General features: G+C 34.4%; 2 protein-coding genes across 2 annotated transcripts; both read right to left on the bottom strand.

Moving 5' to 3' along the window:
• Positions 1-483: 483 nt before the first annotated feature.
• Positions 484-4,041, bottom strand: LOC140883471 (zinc transporter ZTP29-like). The gene is made up of 12 exons (XM_073289952.1): positions 3,677-4,041; positions 3,505-3,563; positions 3,317-3,409; positions 3,144-3,224; positions 2,956-3,043; positions 2,630-2,685; positions 2,355-2,411; positions 2,083-2,123; positions 1,822-1,889; positions 1,664-1,720; positions 1,454-1,571; positions 484-738 (listed from the first exon to the last, which is right to left on the bottom strand). Exons 1-12 carry the CDS (start codon positions 3,747-3,749, stop codon positions 693-695), a joined length of 837 nt encoding a protein of 278 aa, XP_073146053.1. The 5' UTR covers positions 3,750-4,041; the 3' UTR covers positions 484-692.
• A 3,249-nt stretch (positions 4,042-7,290) lies between these two features.
• LOC140885484 (serine/threonine-protein kinase Nek6) lies at positions 7,291-11,873 on the bottom strand. The gene is made up of 13 exons (XM_073292472.1): positions 11,336-11,873; positions 11,153-11,219; positions 9,703-9,768; positions 9,563-9,609; positions 9,431-9,476; positions 9,275-9,355; positions 9,144-9,186; positions 9,020-9,069; positions 8,790-8,871; positions 8,661-8,710; positions 8,506-8,579; positions 8,365-8,416; positions 7,291-8,275 (listed from the first exon to the last, which is right to left on the bottom strand). The coding sequence occupies exons 1-13, from the start codon at positions 11,452-11,454 to the stop codon at positions 7,415-7,417; spliced, it is 1,638 nt and encodes a 545-aa protein (XP_073148573.1). The 5' UTR covers positions 11,455-11,873; the 3' UTR covers positions 7,291-7,414.
• Positions 11,874-15,528: the final 3,655 nt, after the last annotated feature.

The raw sequence follows: 15,528 nt of genomic DNA, 5'->3' as shown, positions 1-15,528 counted from the left end.
ATTAGTAGTAGATGTTTCACAATCTTATCAGTCAATTTTGTAAAAATGATATCAGATTCATGAAAAAATATTATTATTTTTAATCAAAAATATTATTTTACATTACATATATATATAGATCAGATCGGATGGATACAGATTCATGGCACTTTCTCACGATAGACATGAAGCTTTAATATGGTATAGATACACAACGATTACTTTGGGATATCACTTTTTAAAATTTACCCCTTAATTTATAAAGTATTGAAAATTTGATTTCCAAATGAAATGTTCATTTGATGATTTAAATTTTTGTTTCCAAAAAACAGTCATTTTTACTATATATTAAAGAAAAATAAATCAACTTGTGAATTTAATTGCATACCTCATCAAACCAATCACTCAAATTACTTTTTTAATGATCAAGTTAACATAATTAGCCACGAAGTAAAATCTGAAAAAAAAAACATTAAATGAAAAGTGATGAGACTCAACTAGTCATAAAAGAAGCAAACACGATTTGCTATTTTACAACGAAAATATTACATGCGACCTTCGAGAAAAACTAAATATATAAGATGAAAAAAAATCAACAATTTTTACAGGAAAATATAACATAGTAAATCTTGTCTTCACTCGTTTTTTTGAAATATTCGAATTCGTTTCGAATTCGAACCTATGTGATTTAAACAGACATCACGAGTCGATGATCACAAGCTCATTTGATCCGGTAAGCTTGTCTCAAGAAAGTAGAGGCTGAAAAAGACGTGAATGAGCGGAAAATTTGGTCAAAAACTTCAATAAAATAAATTATCCCATAATTTAGACCAATCCATTTATGGTCCTGATTTACTAATTTCATTTTTTTTCGATTTTTTTTTTTTTATAAATTTTCTTAAACACCAGCAATACAATATGACACCATAACAGTGTGTTTGAATGCCTAAAAAATGAAATTTGTAATTGAAATTTGAATTTGAATTGGAATTGGATTTTAAATACATAGAATTGGAATTTCATTTAATGTTTGACAGAAAGTTAAAATATATTTTGAAATTTGATAGTATATATTTTATATAAATGATATTTTTTAAATTTTTTTGTAGAAAACTTAAAATTTATAACTAACGTATATACATTTATTATTAAAAATAATTTAATTATTTTTATAAACCCAAATTTCATGAAATCCAGTTAAATCCGATCAGTTTTATAAAAATTTCACTTACTTAAATGAAATTCCATGAAATTCCATCAAATACAATCCTGTTTTGAAATCCTGTTTTGTCAAACATTAAAACGATATTTTCAATTTCAAATCCCACCAAATCTCATATAAATATGTGATTCCAAACACAATGTAAACAATTTTAATGACATGTTATTATTTCTTAGTATCACGTCCTTCTCTTCTCATATCGGTTCGATGAAAAATGATTAAAACTAAAAAAATATAATTTTTGGAAATGACCTGGCAGACATGAAAGCCATTCCAAAGAACACAGCTTTGACAGTTTTCTTTTGCCCCGCGTGATCAAACGCCGAAGGGAGCATTTCATGCAACGTTAAAGAAGCCATCACTCCACCAACTGGAAATTAATTAAATTACACAAACACACATCAATATCGGAAATCATATAATATAAATAAATTCAGTCGGATGAACAACAACGAATCGTACCAGATCCCAGAAGTCCCTCCAGAATTTCGGGACTCAACGTGACGGGGAATATGTATGCTGCAAGTTATATATCCCAAACCAAACTTTATATCTTCACATTATATATTATATCTATGGAGAGTGGAATTATTATGAATATAGCTAGCTAGTTGACATACCTACGACCAGAACGCCGAGGGGCTCGGCTAGACCGGAGAGCGTCGCCAACTTGAACGCCCGCCATTTACTAAGACACGAGGTGCACCAGATCGATATGTATGTAATTAAGAAATTCTCCAATGATCAAATTATATTTTAGTGCTTTTTTTATAACGTGGGAACCGGAAGTCATTACCTTTCCGTGCGCACCGGGTTAACTCTCGGGCCGACGCATTTTTAGTACATAAATTTTGCACCCAATTGAAGTGGAGAATTCCTACCTTTGTGTGGCGAAATAAACAGGCAGAGCAACAGCAATCCCCTGCAATATATAATATGTTTTCTTCATACTTATTATAGATCACTGAGTTTTGATATAGTGAACACCTGTCATGTGCACTTATGTGTACACTTGCTGATGTGGCGTTCACCTATTGGATGTAGAGGATGCCACGTCAGCGGTGCACACAAAAGTGCACATCATGGGTGCTCATAATATCAAATCTGATAGATCACTCTGGTTTTTGAAGATCATGAAATTAATCATACGTACCTCTGGTATATGGTGCAAAGCAATAGCCAGAGCCAAGTTGAGACCGACTCGCAAACCCTAACAATTTGAAGAAGGAACCTTATGATGAAAATCAATCCCCTGTAGTATATCGTATCAAATAGAACATATACATATATACTACACACTTCATGAGTGTCCCAAGATGTACATGTTTCCGACAAGTATAGAATATCAAAATTATATATACACAAATAAATAAAATTATGAAGCGATTCCGACATATTAAATAACTCGCAATATGTTCTTATATTAACCTTAATGGATCCAAGGAACACTGCCATTCCCTCGGGGAAATTATGCAAGCTAATCCCTGAAATTTCAACCATGTGAATGAATATTCAGTCATATTTATCTAATAAGCCCAAACTAACCGGAAGTGCATTACTAAATTAAGCATACTTCTGAAGTAACTAAGTTGATTGAAAATGAACGTCAAGCACTTGGTCCAACAATTTCGTGTCGAAAATTTGAAAACCCCCGTAATGAATTCGATCATTTTCATGCCAACTGCAGCAAAATTCTCTGTTTTCTTTCTTTCTTTTTTTTTTTTAAAAAAAAGCAATTTATAGAGAAGAATAACCTAAGGCTGTGATGATTCCACTAAACAAGACTTGGCGTCTGTGCTTTTTTACGACATCCTTGCTCTTGCTCCCTTCATCCCCATCATCCTGTAAATTAATTTCCAAGCACAAAACAATTTTAATTTGGTTCATAATATTTGCGCAAAGAATTAACAGTCATGACAAACTTGAACAAATCAAACTAGACCTTCTTTTTATCATCTGAAATGGGTGGAAGTTCTGGGATGAAACTAGCCACAAATGCAAAGAAGGTTGCCCCTGCAAAGAACTTTTAGGCCATTGTATCAATATATATATAGGGCGAACTCGAAACAGAAGCTATTTCCGCACTGAAATTTATTTGTAAGTTTATAACCTCACCCAGAGATTCCCTTTCAAGAAACCAATGGAGTCGATGGCATTATGAACCAGATAAAAGAAGGATATGCTCAACATAAGACCTGCCGCGAAACCCTGAATGAATGAAACCAAAAACCATTAAAAAAAAATTTCAAGTGGGAAAGCACATCATATTTAAACTGATCAGGTAACATATATTATATATATACCTGTAAAAGGCCGAGCATTTTAAGATTCGGGGCCTGATTGACGATGACAAAGAGCGCGCCTATATTCGAGAACACGGCCAAGAATCATTAGTCTCCTTGTGAATTCATGGCTAAAGTGTACGTACACTAGAGCAAATTAAAGACTTTTTACTTATAAGTGATGATCACTTACCAATGGAGTTGCTCAAACCACCCAAAAGTGCAAGTGCAAGAGCAACCAAAACTTGAGATTCCATGAAACTCATTTTGCCCAAAAAAAAAAACTACTCAAATTCAAAGACAAAATCTTGGTCCCTTTTTCTCCACTTAAGGAATAAAGAGTAGTAGTTCATGATATTTATACGGATCATGACTACGATGTTGTAATAAACTATCTCCCCCAGTTGTGAACTGGATTCTTAAGCACGGGCTGGCTGCGGACCAGCCATGTTTCATTAAACAAATTTTACTTTAGCAACTGGAATTAAACAGGGGTACGTAATGATATGTGTTTACAGTAAAAATTGTCAAAAAAACATATATATTTTTTTCAAAAAGATATTAATTAAATCGTGGATAATCACACGGGCTATGTGTATATAAAAATCATGCAGCAATGAATCAACAAAGAAGTGGATGATAAAATAGCAATTAAAACTCATCGATCGGGCAGTTGAGGATTCCATTATTGCATGAAAAGGGTGTTTGTATAATTTGTATCAATCTTCGAACAATAATATAATAATAGATTGGAAAGTGAGTTTTGCATGATAGTGAGAGCAAAAAAGAAATATCTCGACATGAAAATGTAACAAAATACCAACCTATTGCGTGGTCTTATGATAAACTCTTGTGTAGGAAGGACGATGGCCGACTTAATTTTCACATTTTCATATAATTAATTACATATTTTTTAGAGTTCTCTAAAAAAAAATAGAGAGAAATTTTATTTTTTTTAGAATTTTCTATTTTACTTTTGTTGATTACGTGGTAGCCTAACTTTGCTGACTCGCTACTCCACTAATTTTCAAGGGAGTATGTGTTTAACAGTACTTGGGCGTCACTTCCTACTCTTAACTTTCGGCAAATGAGGTTAAGTACGTAGTACAAAATCCATTAATATAAATCAGTAAAATTATTTTATAAAATGCGATCATATTTTAATTTAATAATTTGCTTGTCGATCATATCAAACAAAAATATCTATATATTTTTTCTTAATTTATGGCATATTTTACAATTTTAATAGATCGACAAGCATATTTTTTCTTGAATACCTAAAAAAAAGTAATTATTTTTTTGTTTGACCGTTTTTAAAGAAAAAGTTTCTAGTGAAATGATACTTCACTTATAAAAGTAAAATATTCAAAATCGTGTGTAATTTACTTGCAGTAAATTTTATTTGTAACTCTGGGAATATAAATTATATTTTATAATATTTTTTAGAAAATTCGTTAAAAAATTCTATTTTAGATAATTTTTAATAATTTTAAAAATTAGGACAATGACACGTCCCTTATTTATTCTTAGTATTTAAAACATGTTTTCCCGACCTTTGTATGATTGATAATACATATATAAATATAAATATACACTTTTGTTATTGATTTTTTTTTTTTGAGCCAGTTATTGAATTTTCTTTGTTAAAGGTATTTTCAAAAAAGAAATTATCATTAAAAAGAACTTCAAAGATTTTAATGGTAATATATATATATTGCAGGTATGAATTGTTGCATTATTTTGATGAAACTTCCCTCCCTTGACGTTAGTTTGATAAATGGCTTAATGAATAAATAAAATAATGGATTAGATAAATTAAAAGGGTAAAATACAAATTCAAATATGTCGTTAATTTCTATTTCAATTTTTACGATTTAAATTAATCGAAAAATAAAATTATCAAACAAACAAAATATGAGTTGATCTAAGCCACTGAGACAGTAATAGATATATATACTGGTTACAAGATTACTGTCTCCCCAACGTTAATATAAATTTCATTCTAACATCAACATATTAATTAGTGTTTATTTAGGTCTTTTCTATTAGATCTCAATAATTTTTAATTCGCGGTATCTTAATTATTTGCATTAACCAATTTTCTAGGTTTTTTTTTATATTTTTTTTGGAAAAAAAAAATAACAAAGAAGTTGAGCTCTGTTGAACTTGTAGCTAGCACTCAAAATAAAATAAAATAAAGATAAACTCATCAATAATAAATAGGTAAATTTATTCAATAAAATTAATATCTCCAAAAGCCACAGAAGTTGAAAACCTAACCAAAAGTTAGGCAAAAAAAAATCAAAACATAAAAATAAATACGACAATCACTCAAAGAATAAACATATATATAATAATCTCAATACACTCCCAAATCATAACATATATCGATATGTTTAATTAATGCATCAGGAGTCCAACGAACGACAGCAGCACAGAGAAGCAGATGCAAGCAGAGCTGGGACTTCCCAGAGAAAACCCAGATCCCGCGTCCGGTCCCGGAGCCGGCGCCGGCGCCGGAGAGAAACCGCTCTCTCTCGCCGCGGCGGCCATGGAAGCGAGGAAGAGCGCCACGAAGACGGAGACAAGCTGAATCTTGGAAAGACCCATGGTTGAAACTTGAAAGAAAGATTTGCGAAGAATGCGAGAAATTTGAATGAAGGGAATTGGAGGTGTGTGTGTGTGGGAGAAAAAAGGGGGGGAGAAGGGTTTGAATTTATAGCATATGGTTTGAGTGTAACCGTTGGATTGTTTATTATTATTGCTGCTGCTAATCTTTTGTTTCAACGTTCGAATTTCTTAACGTTACGTGGGTCCCATCTCTGCTTTATTTTTCAAATTTAGTAATAATAATTAATAATTTAGAAAATAAATTAGAAAATGAAATGTAGAAAATGAAATTAGACGGATATATGATATTTTAGATTAGAATGAAAAAAAAAAAAAGAAGAAGAAAAGAGAGAGGTTTTTACGCTAGCTAGTAATGTGTCCAATTAAATGTGATGTTTTGCATATCTTTATAATTTTCTTCATTCTTGTAATAATCTGTAATGAATATCTTTTTCCTTCCGAATTTCTATTTCTATTTCATTTAATTATATTTTAAAATCACAGAGTTTTATTAACTTTTACGAGCTAATGCATTTCAAATGAGATTTGACAGCCCCATTTGTTGTTTTTTTTAGCCGCAAAGATAAGAATGACCCACAAAATCTTTCCTTATAGTCTTTCTTTATGGGCTACGTGAAATCGAGTTTGGTGTGAAGTTTCGCTCCCACATTTCTTCCATTCAAAGCTGCATGATTCTCATTTTTTATTTTTACCAAGGGTTGGGGACGTAGGTTTAGAACCCTTCACCTCTCCCAAATTTGGGAAATGTGGCGTCATTAGACCAATTAGTCATTGGCAAACTGCATGACTATTAGAGGATACATTTTTGTTAATACGAAATTAAATAATTTTCGGTGTCATATCATGTTTTTCTATGAAGAGCTAGACAAGGATTTGTTGTGTTCCAGAGCATTTGTTTTGAATTTCTTTAGTTTAAAAATGATCCAGTCATTTTGTAACCTTGCTGTGAAAAAGACTAGTCGACCGACGGAGCTCATGCTAAAAACCTAACAATCAACAACCAGACTAATTCGTAAGTCGAATCAGTTTTAGGTAGTGTTTGAGATTTGCTTCTAGGAAGCACTTGAGTTTATCCTTCATAAAACTCAAAAGTGCTTCGTAGAAACATTGTCAAACACTATCTTAAACGATCCGACAATAACTGTTTTCGTGTTTTTTGGGTTTTGACTCTGGCCCTAGGTGGCTGCATAACTTTACTTGATTTATCGCAACAACATGATGGCGAAAACGAATCACGTGGGAGTTATTTCCCCTGGTGCTTCATTGTCTGAAGATAATGTGTAACAAATAGTGCTACAATTTACAACAAACCACTAGAATTTTCATGCTGATGGGCTTCCCGACCTTGTCTTTGAATGTTCATTAACCCCTTAGTTAACCAAATTGCTGTTTCTCTTGATGACACGGCCTCTTCTCCAAAAGGTTTCAACACGCCCGCGAGTTCATCAAGCCTCTCGCGCTTGAGAAGCTGTGCACAGAGCTCCAGCAACGTCTCCATTGCTTGTGCTTTTTGATCGCTCGCAGCATTCACTTCAACTTCATCGTCTTCTTCAGAAGGTACGGTTGGGTTGGGATCATTGGCTTTTGCAGAAGAAATAGTTTCAGAATATGAGACTGAGGCCTGAGTCTTCTGTTTTTGTACTTCAGCACTAGGATTTTTCATTTGATGCTGATTGTCTGGATAGGAAGTCTTGACATATGGCGCGACTTTGAAGTTGTGTTCTTTTTTATCCATGTCTTCTTGCTGATCGGTCAGTGTACTACTTAATCCAGACGACGCCCCAGAATTGATACTTTTGCTCTCGTCAGGACTACTCATGTCAACCCTCACTTCAATATTAGGTACCACATCATCCAAAGAGCTAGAATGATCCGCAGGTCTTTCCCGCGGGCCAACAAACTCGGGGGCCTTAGGTGCTGCAGGCAGACTGTTTTTTCTTGTAATTCTGATAGGCGAGCTTCCCCTTTTATCGACTTTTGGGACATCATCTGATTCTTTCGTTTGCCCTTTCTTAAGAGCCCTAGACTTGTCAGGCAACCGAGGTCTGGTGGATATGGACTTGGATTCAGATTCTGACTTTACGGGAAGAAAGACGGGACATGAGTTACTGTACTGTGCAACGTACGGTTGCAAATGTGGGTGCCTCAAAAGTTCTGCAGCCTAAGAAACAAGTTGCATGCCATAACTAAACATCAGATTGTTTCAAAATTTTCTTACATTCTTGAATGTTTCCAATTTCTGGCACTAACCGTTGGCCTGTGTTCTGGGCTTTTTCGAAGCATACTTTTGATTAGTCGCTTCCTGAAATTTAGGCCAAAAGTGAACGAAAAACTTGAAGAATCATACAACTCCAACAATGAGGAATTGACAGAAAAGTGACATGAACTCACAGTGAAGAAGAATACAAAGTTGGAAGTGGAAAAATAGTCGATCTGTTTATTTTGTTGACTAGTCCAGCCATATCCTGTTTCATTTACATCAAATCACACGGAATCATGAATACATCGTCAATATTGCAGTAATGAAGGCTCCACCTAGAACTTACAGTAGCTCTAAACGGAGGCAGATGGGCAGCGATTTCAAATGCACAACAGCCTGAGAGATTACCAATATTTATCATGGTTAGAGATCTTAAAAGGATAAATTCAAGAACCGAGTCGCTAAGCTGACATACCTAAAGACCATATGTCCGATTTGTAGCCATAAGGTATATCAGCAAGAATTTCAGGACACATGTAGTTTGGAGTCCCCACAACCTACATTCAGCACAATCAAATCATCTTACAGATTGCGTAAATAAAGCTAAATAATATATTGGCGAATGTGTTGGTGTAAGGCTAACAAATATATGAACTTTCACCGAGCCTCAAGATAAGATACAGAGGACAAAAGATAGATCATTACAGATGAGGCAAGATCGTCTTTATTGAGCAGTTTTGCGAGACCAAAATCACCTGCAAGAATCATATCAGAAACATGAATATCATAGATAACCAAACAAACCTTCATATGAGATTCTGATTCTTACCTAGTCTGATCTCATTGTCTTTGGTCAGGAATATGTTTGAGCACTGGAATATATCATCATAATCTCAGAAAGCGTTTAAGACACGACTCATGAAATGCTATATTCTTGGTAACATAGCCTAAAGGACGAACCTTTAGATCTCGATGAAGCACGCGATTAGAATGAAGGTAATCCAAAGCTAACAGCAACTGAGTCAGCCATCTGCAGATTTTCTGTTAACGCACAAAATTCAATCATCAACTGACCTCGTATTCCTCAGATTCTTATCATATTTGTTTCTTAGTTACCTCTTCAGGAAAATGAACCCCTCTGGCTTTTTTAATAATCTCTGCCCTGAAACATCACAATTGAGACATTAAAAGCAGAGCAAGAACTTTCTAACCGCATCTATGCGAATAATGATACATTGATGAACTCACATATCTCCACCTTCACAATAGCTCAAGACGATGCACACATATGATTCCTAGTTCATCAGAAAACAAGATTTCGTTTAGTTGCAGGCCGAGAGCTTAAAAAAATGGATCGAATATATGTCTTTTAATGCCAAACAATGTACCTTCTCAACCCATGCATCTTTGTACTGAATGATGTAAGGGTTATTCAGCTTTGACATCAAAACCATCTGCAAGGCATCACGTTTGAAAATTTATCAGTATTAACTAAATGACTGCAGCAAGAATACTATATCAAATTTGAATAGAAAATCCTTTTTCAAATCAAGCAAAACTCGACTCAAACTAGATTTTGAATCACCGAGTATGGCGAGCACCTGTTTCAAGATCATTACGGTTTGTGGAAAACTATTTCTAATCACGGGTGCTATGAGTCTATGACCCAAGTCCGATTATTGCCGAGCTCAAACTTTTGTTACTACTATTATTTATCTAATATTTCTGTCATTCAAAGATTGATCCGTTTTTTGTCTTCACAAGACAACATATGTGTAGTCGATTATGATTCCGATCAATTATAATCTAGTTCAAATGGCCCAAGCTCAACTAAAAATTCATAATCTTATATAGGAATCTGAAAAAAGATAAAACCGAACTCAACTTGTTCATGTACTCACTGCTTACTAGTGGTAAGAAAAAGGACAAGTAGAGGAAAGGTGTCCACCAGTCAGAAGACAAAAAAGGTAAAATTTCACCTTTGAGGATAATTGTTTGCATGTTCTTTATTAGTTCTACCTTTTCTCTTTATTTGGTTTACTACCCCAATCGGCTTCATTTAATTTTACACAGAGAGGTAGGTATTTTCTTGAATGAATGTGTGAGTAAGTTGAGTCCAGTGGAGGTAGGTGTGAATAAGTAACATGATGTTAATTCCTTCAAATTAATATCTAATAAATTCATCGATGGTCCTCGTGATAAATAAAAAAATGTTACATTTTTCACTTTTAGGGATTATTCTATGTTACACTGGAGTACTTCTCCTCCCATGATGTGGTCAAATTACAATCATTGGATCATCAACACATATGTCAATTTCCATAAAAATATAAGGGTCTCACGTGATATAATAGTATTGAAAGAGGGGAAGAAACACTCCCGGTATTGCATAGACTAACCTCACTTTTAGTGCAGTGTTATCACCGCATATTTAATCAGAATAAGAATGTGACAAATCTGCACTTAGGGTGTCTGAGTTGACCCCGAGTTGGTGGAGTCCATAAAATCTTGGCGAATGGTCAAGATTTTGATTCTACCGCCAACATTTTTTCCAACAAGTTTGTCGCTCAAGATTTGCTAAATGAGGTTTATCTGGCTAACGTAGTTTGCAAGTTTTTGCATTAGTCCGAGTTTTTCCCATGAGCGTCGAAGGTCGGCGATTGCAGGTTCCACGTCATAAAAAAAATTGAAAAATCTAACTGATACTGAAAATTGGATACCCGAATTCCGAACTAATTATTCATTTATTCTTCATGAACATATATAAGAATGAATAAAAAGTCATGAATTAGACATGATCATGATTCATGAATGCAGATGATATAGAAGAGAGGTGACCTCTTGGTGTGCAGTGTGCTTGAACTTCGCTGTTTGCTTAGCAAGGCGAATCTTCTTTAGAACATACCTAAAAATAATGCAGCAGCAGAAAGGAAATCAACAATCAGAAGATCCCAAGAATCAAGAATAAAATTAGGAAAAAAAATATCAAATCTAGAGAAATAAAATAATTAAAATCTTCACTTCTTTTTCTCAATCTTGTGATTAACAAGAAATGCAGCCCCAAAAGCTCCTCTCCCAATCTGCTCCACCACTTCATAATCTTCCGTTTTCGACTTCATTTTCGTGCTAGGGGACTCCATTTCAAGCCTAAAAAAGGTGCCTTCTTTTACAAAATCATGCAGAAAATGAAGCTGTGTATTTATACATACAAGCAATGAAGTTGAATTAATAGCCCATTCCGGAATTTGCCACAGCAAGAAATGAAATCACAGAAAAAGTCAAGAATGGAGCAGGGGAGGAGGGCGGGGGGCCATTAATTCCAGAATCATGAAACAGCCATGAACAATATCTCATCATTAAATGTCACAGTAGGGTACTATTGAAACTTGAAATAAAATCATAGCCAAGAAAAAAAAAACAAAGGGTATTTCAAGAAATCTCAAGAATAATAATGGTGGGCTCAAATCAAGAAAATCAAAAATCAAACAGGTGGATCACATTGGTAGGAAGTTTGATTCAAAAGGGAGGGAAGTCTTGTGTGTAGATAAATAAATCATAAATTTCCTTTTTTTAAAAAAACAATATTGCTTGTGATTTCAGATTCTGGGGGATATGATTGCCATTTTTGTGTGGTTGGCATGTCACTTTCACCATTTAATTTTGAATGAAAAATGTGTGTTTTTGTCACACAAACACCAAAATTTCAATCCCAAGGGTCATTATGTTGGAGGAAAACGGCCATTAGTGGATTAATTAGTTAGTTTTTCCAGCACTATCTAGTATTTAATCACCATAATTGTTGACGTTTTAACAATTCGAATTGGAAAGCTATTAAGCCTTTTGTTTGTCATTTTTGTCCATTTTTCGATTGCTTTTCAAGATTAGGAATTGATTGGCAACTAAAAACCAACACTTACGTATAGACGAATATCATATGTTAGCGGGATTGATATTTAAAAATTGTGGTTGGATTAATCAATGTTAAATGTATTTTTGTTGTTTAGAAAAGTACGAATACTTACATGTTTATATAGTATTACATGTTAACTATGATGTTTGTATTATTAATTAATATGTAAATAAGTGTGTGAATCTAAGATCTGTTTTATTATTTCATTGTAAAGAATAAATTGTATTCGACATCTAAGGATTTCGAATTCATCTAACCAAACGCAACCTAAGATAGATTGGGTTCAATTTGGTTTCAGAATAATTTGGGTCCAATCCAACTTTAAAAATTTTGAGATCTAAACCAGGGGAAAAGAGGAAAGAAAAAACCACTAAAGATGTATTAATGTCATGCGGATAGGGGGATTGAGCAATGTACACCTTAAGTCAGTAAATTTCACAATTGAATCTGCTTCAAAAGAAAACAAAAAAATCGAATTTGAACCGACGGATTATTTTTTAAAAGAATTTCAGGTAAACATTTTGTTTTTTTAATAGTTCAGACCTAACCTTGGTAAAGATTTTTTTTTCTTTTATATAAATAAATTTAGTTACAAGTTTCGAATTATAGCAAGGGGTAATTATTTTAAAATCCCTAAACCTAAACATAAATTTCTCCTAACTTCCTACATTCAAATTTTTTAGTTTGCACTCCCTAGTGGTCCCCAATTTTGATTAAACAAGTATTTAACTAATCTTTTGTACTTTGGCATTGTTTTACCTATCGAACCAGTTCATGTCGTGAAGAACTATTGGTTGCGCAAGGTTTTCAGCCTATATACTTTAGATTAGGGTCCAACATGCTTCCGTAAAGTAAATCAAATTTAAATACCTCTTTGACCATAATGTCGTCGGGTCATACCTGCCGAGTTTTACGAAGTGCTCCTCACACTCCAACCACACAGTCGCAACAGATGGTTTCTGCACAAGCTCCTTCAACGACACCCAGCACAGCCTTAATTCGTTTTCTACCTTAAGGCGTATGGTATATAAATTTAATTATAAAATATGAACATGAAAGAACAAGAGACTTTAGAAAAATTATTCAGACATAATATTATTACATAAATCAACTCCTTTGAAGAGGAGAAGACAACTTGTTTAGCTACTCATAGTAGCCTCGTTCTTGAAATACATAAACGAAAACTTATTACAATAGAAAGAGAAATATTACAACAAATTTATTCGTAAGAAAACTGAAGGGAATGATCGATGTCTTCAGCTTCCTCAAATGTCTGTATTTATAACTGTAGTTCCACTCGTTTCACCGAGAAACTTCAGGGAATCTTACAGCTGTCTTGTATTTCTTTATGCCATTATTGATGGCATCTTTTACTAGTGGAGGAATCACATGCCTGCCACTTTCTTTTGGCTTTATTCTCCTCACATGCCTGCTTTATTGTTGTCGGGGCATCTTTTGCTTTTGTAGTAGACCCATGTGAAAACGCATCTTTGGTGGTCCTTGTCCACCTTTGCTTGTCTCGAAAAAATCCTTTCGATCCGTTCGGGGTCTAAAGGTTTTTCCAAATTTTGGCTCCTTCTGATTTGGGCATTCTGGGCAGATATTCTCTGACCATCGTCCAATATGAGCCATGTTACAAAATTTTCGGCGAGTTTCTTTACTCCCCGGCAGCTTGTTGTTCCACAAAAGATTTCTCTTCTTTTCGAAGAGTTTTTTCGCAAATGTTGTCGTTTTTCCTGTCATTGTGTTCAACAGAAACGATCCGTTCACAGAATTCTGATAAAATTTGAATGAAAACTTGACTTTGTCCATCTCAGTAAGACAGACCCAAATACCCCATGCCCTTCTGGTTGAGATCTCATTTTCCCCGAAAGTGGACACCAAGGGTATTTCTTCAGTTTTAGGATCCTTGATAAATTTATGACTGTTTATATCAGGTCTCCTCAGCTTGATAAAATGAAAGGGTTTGTGTGATCCTTTCACTGTTGGTTCTAGAGCTGCACTGAAAAAATATAACTCAAGCACATCTCCTCTGGACAAATGATCATTATTTGCCCATGTTTCTTGGACTGCTTCCTGAATCCATTTTGGTAACTGTGATATCTCCAGAAAGCTTGGTGACGTTGTATAAACTGAGGCCAAAGCCCCAAATTCATACCAGAGTTTTACATCTTTAGGATTGACATTGTTTTTTAGCCAAACCCTTGGATATATTCCTGCAACATCAACCCTGCAAGTGTTCGGGTTGATTTCATTCATTGTATTCAATTTCTCCCACTTCTGTTGATAAACCTGGAATGGAGAAATAATAGATGGATTAGTATCAATCTTAGATTTGCCCTTGTCAGTGTTGGGCCTAAGATTGATCTCTTCCTCTTTTACCCCAGAGGCGGAGGGTTGACTTGATGAGTTATCCTCATCAATTGTTGCTTCATCCAGATCATCAAAGGCTGATGATAGATTAGCTCTTGTTTCTTGAGTTTTAGATTCCTCAACATCTTGTTTCACAACCGGTGGTTGTATTTCTTGTTCTTATAAAACCAATGGTTTTAATATCTTGTTTATGAGAAACCAATGGTTTCTCTATAGCCTTCACAATTGGCCCTTGAATAGCAGCCCATAGTTGTGTTTGAGCTTGCATACATCCTGTAATTCGATTAGATACTTTGATCCGATCAGCTTGTTGTAACCTGCCGGCCATTTCAGCATTAATGGCTAACTGGTTGAACTCGTTTTGAAGCAACCTAAGGTGTTCCCTGAGATGCCTCTGCATTTTCAGGATGGAATCCACGTCACTTTCTTCCATCTCTTGTTAAAAAATCTGCAAGAATATTTTCATGAGATTTAATAATAACAATATCAAAAATATAATTTTGACATAATGCTTGCCATCTTAATAACCTAGCTTTCTCAGGTTTAGATTCAATCTTATTCTTTAGGAAAGCTTTTACCTGGGTGTTATCAACCTTCAGAGTGAATTTTTTAGCAAGTAAAAATAATGGCCATTTTTCAAAAGCCCTTTTAACCGCATAAAATTCCTTCTCGTTGATATGTCATCTAATGGCCTCAGATTCTGAAAAAAGACCGCTACAGTATCTGCATGGTATTTCCCCATCTAGAGTGATTTTGGTAAGGACTGCCGCCCACCAATCGTCGCTGGCATCCGTAAATAATACCAGATCATCTTCATCTACGGGTATAGCCATTTTTTGGAGATTCTTACATATCTCTTTTAATTGGTTTACCCCTTTAGTATGGTCATCGGTCCATATAAACCTAGCATCCTTTTTTAACAAAGGACTGA

Source organism: Henckelia pumila, chromosome 2 (genome assembly GCF_033568475.1).
Source record: "Henckelia pumila isolate YLH828 chromosome 2, ASM3356847v2, whole genome shotgun sequence".
In the NCBI taxonomy this organism is placed as follows: Eukaryota; Viridiplantae; Streptophyta; class Magnoliopsida; order Lamiales; family Gesneriaceae; genus Henckelia; species Henckelia pumila.
This window is presented reverse-complemented; position numbering and strand designations above follow the sequence as displayed.

What these genes read in the sequence shown, in the direction of transcription:
- LOC140883471 (XM_073289952.1), bottom strand. Translation starts at nt 3,749, where the DNA reads ATGAGTTTCATGGAATCTCAAGTTTTGGTTGCTCTTGCACTTGCACTT. An exon ending in CCTCGGCGTTCTGGTCGTAG is followed by an intron (nt 1,721 to 1,821) that starts GTATGTCAACTA and finishes TATAACTTGCAG; the next exon opens with CATACATATTCCCCGTCACG. An exon ending in ATGGCTTTCATGTCTGCCAG is followed by an intron (nt 739 to 1,453) that starts GTCATTTCCAAA and finishes CGTCTTTTTCAG; the next exon opens with CCTCTACTTTCTTGAGACAA.
- LOC140885484 (XM_073292472.1), bottom strand. Translation starts at nt 11,454, where the DNA reads ATGGAGTCCCCTAGCACGAAAATGAAGTCGAAAACGGAAGATTATGAA. An exon ending in AGCACACTGCACACCAAGAG is followed by an intron (nt 9,769 to 11,152) that starts GTCACCTCTCTT and finishes GATGCCTTGCAG; the next exon opens with ATGGTTTTGATGTCAAAGCT. An exon ending in ATCGGACATATGGTCTTTAG is followed by an intron (nt 8,711 to 8,789) that starts GTATGTCAGCTT and finishes GTAATCTCTCAG; the next exon opens with GCTGTTGTGCATTTGAAATC.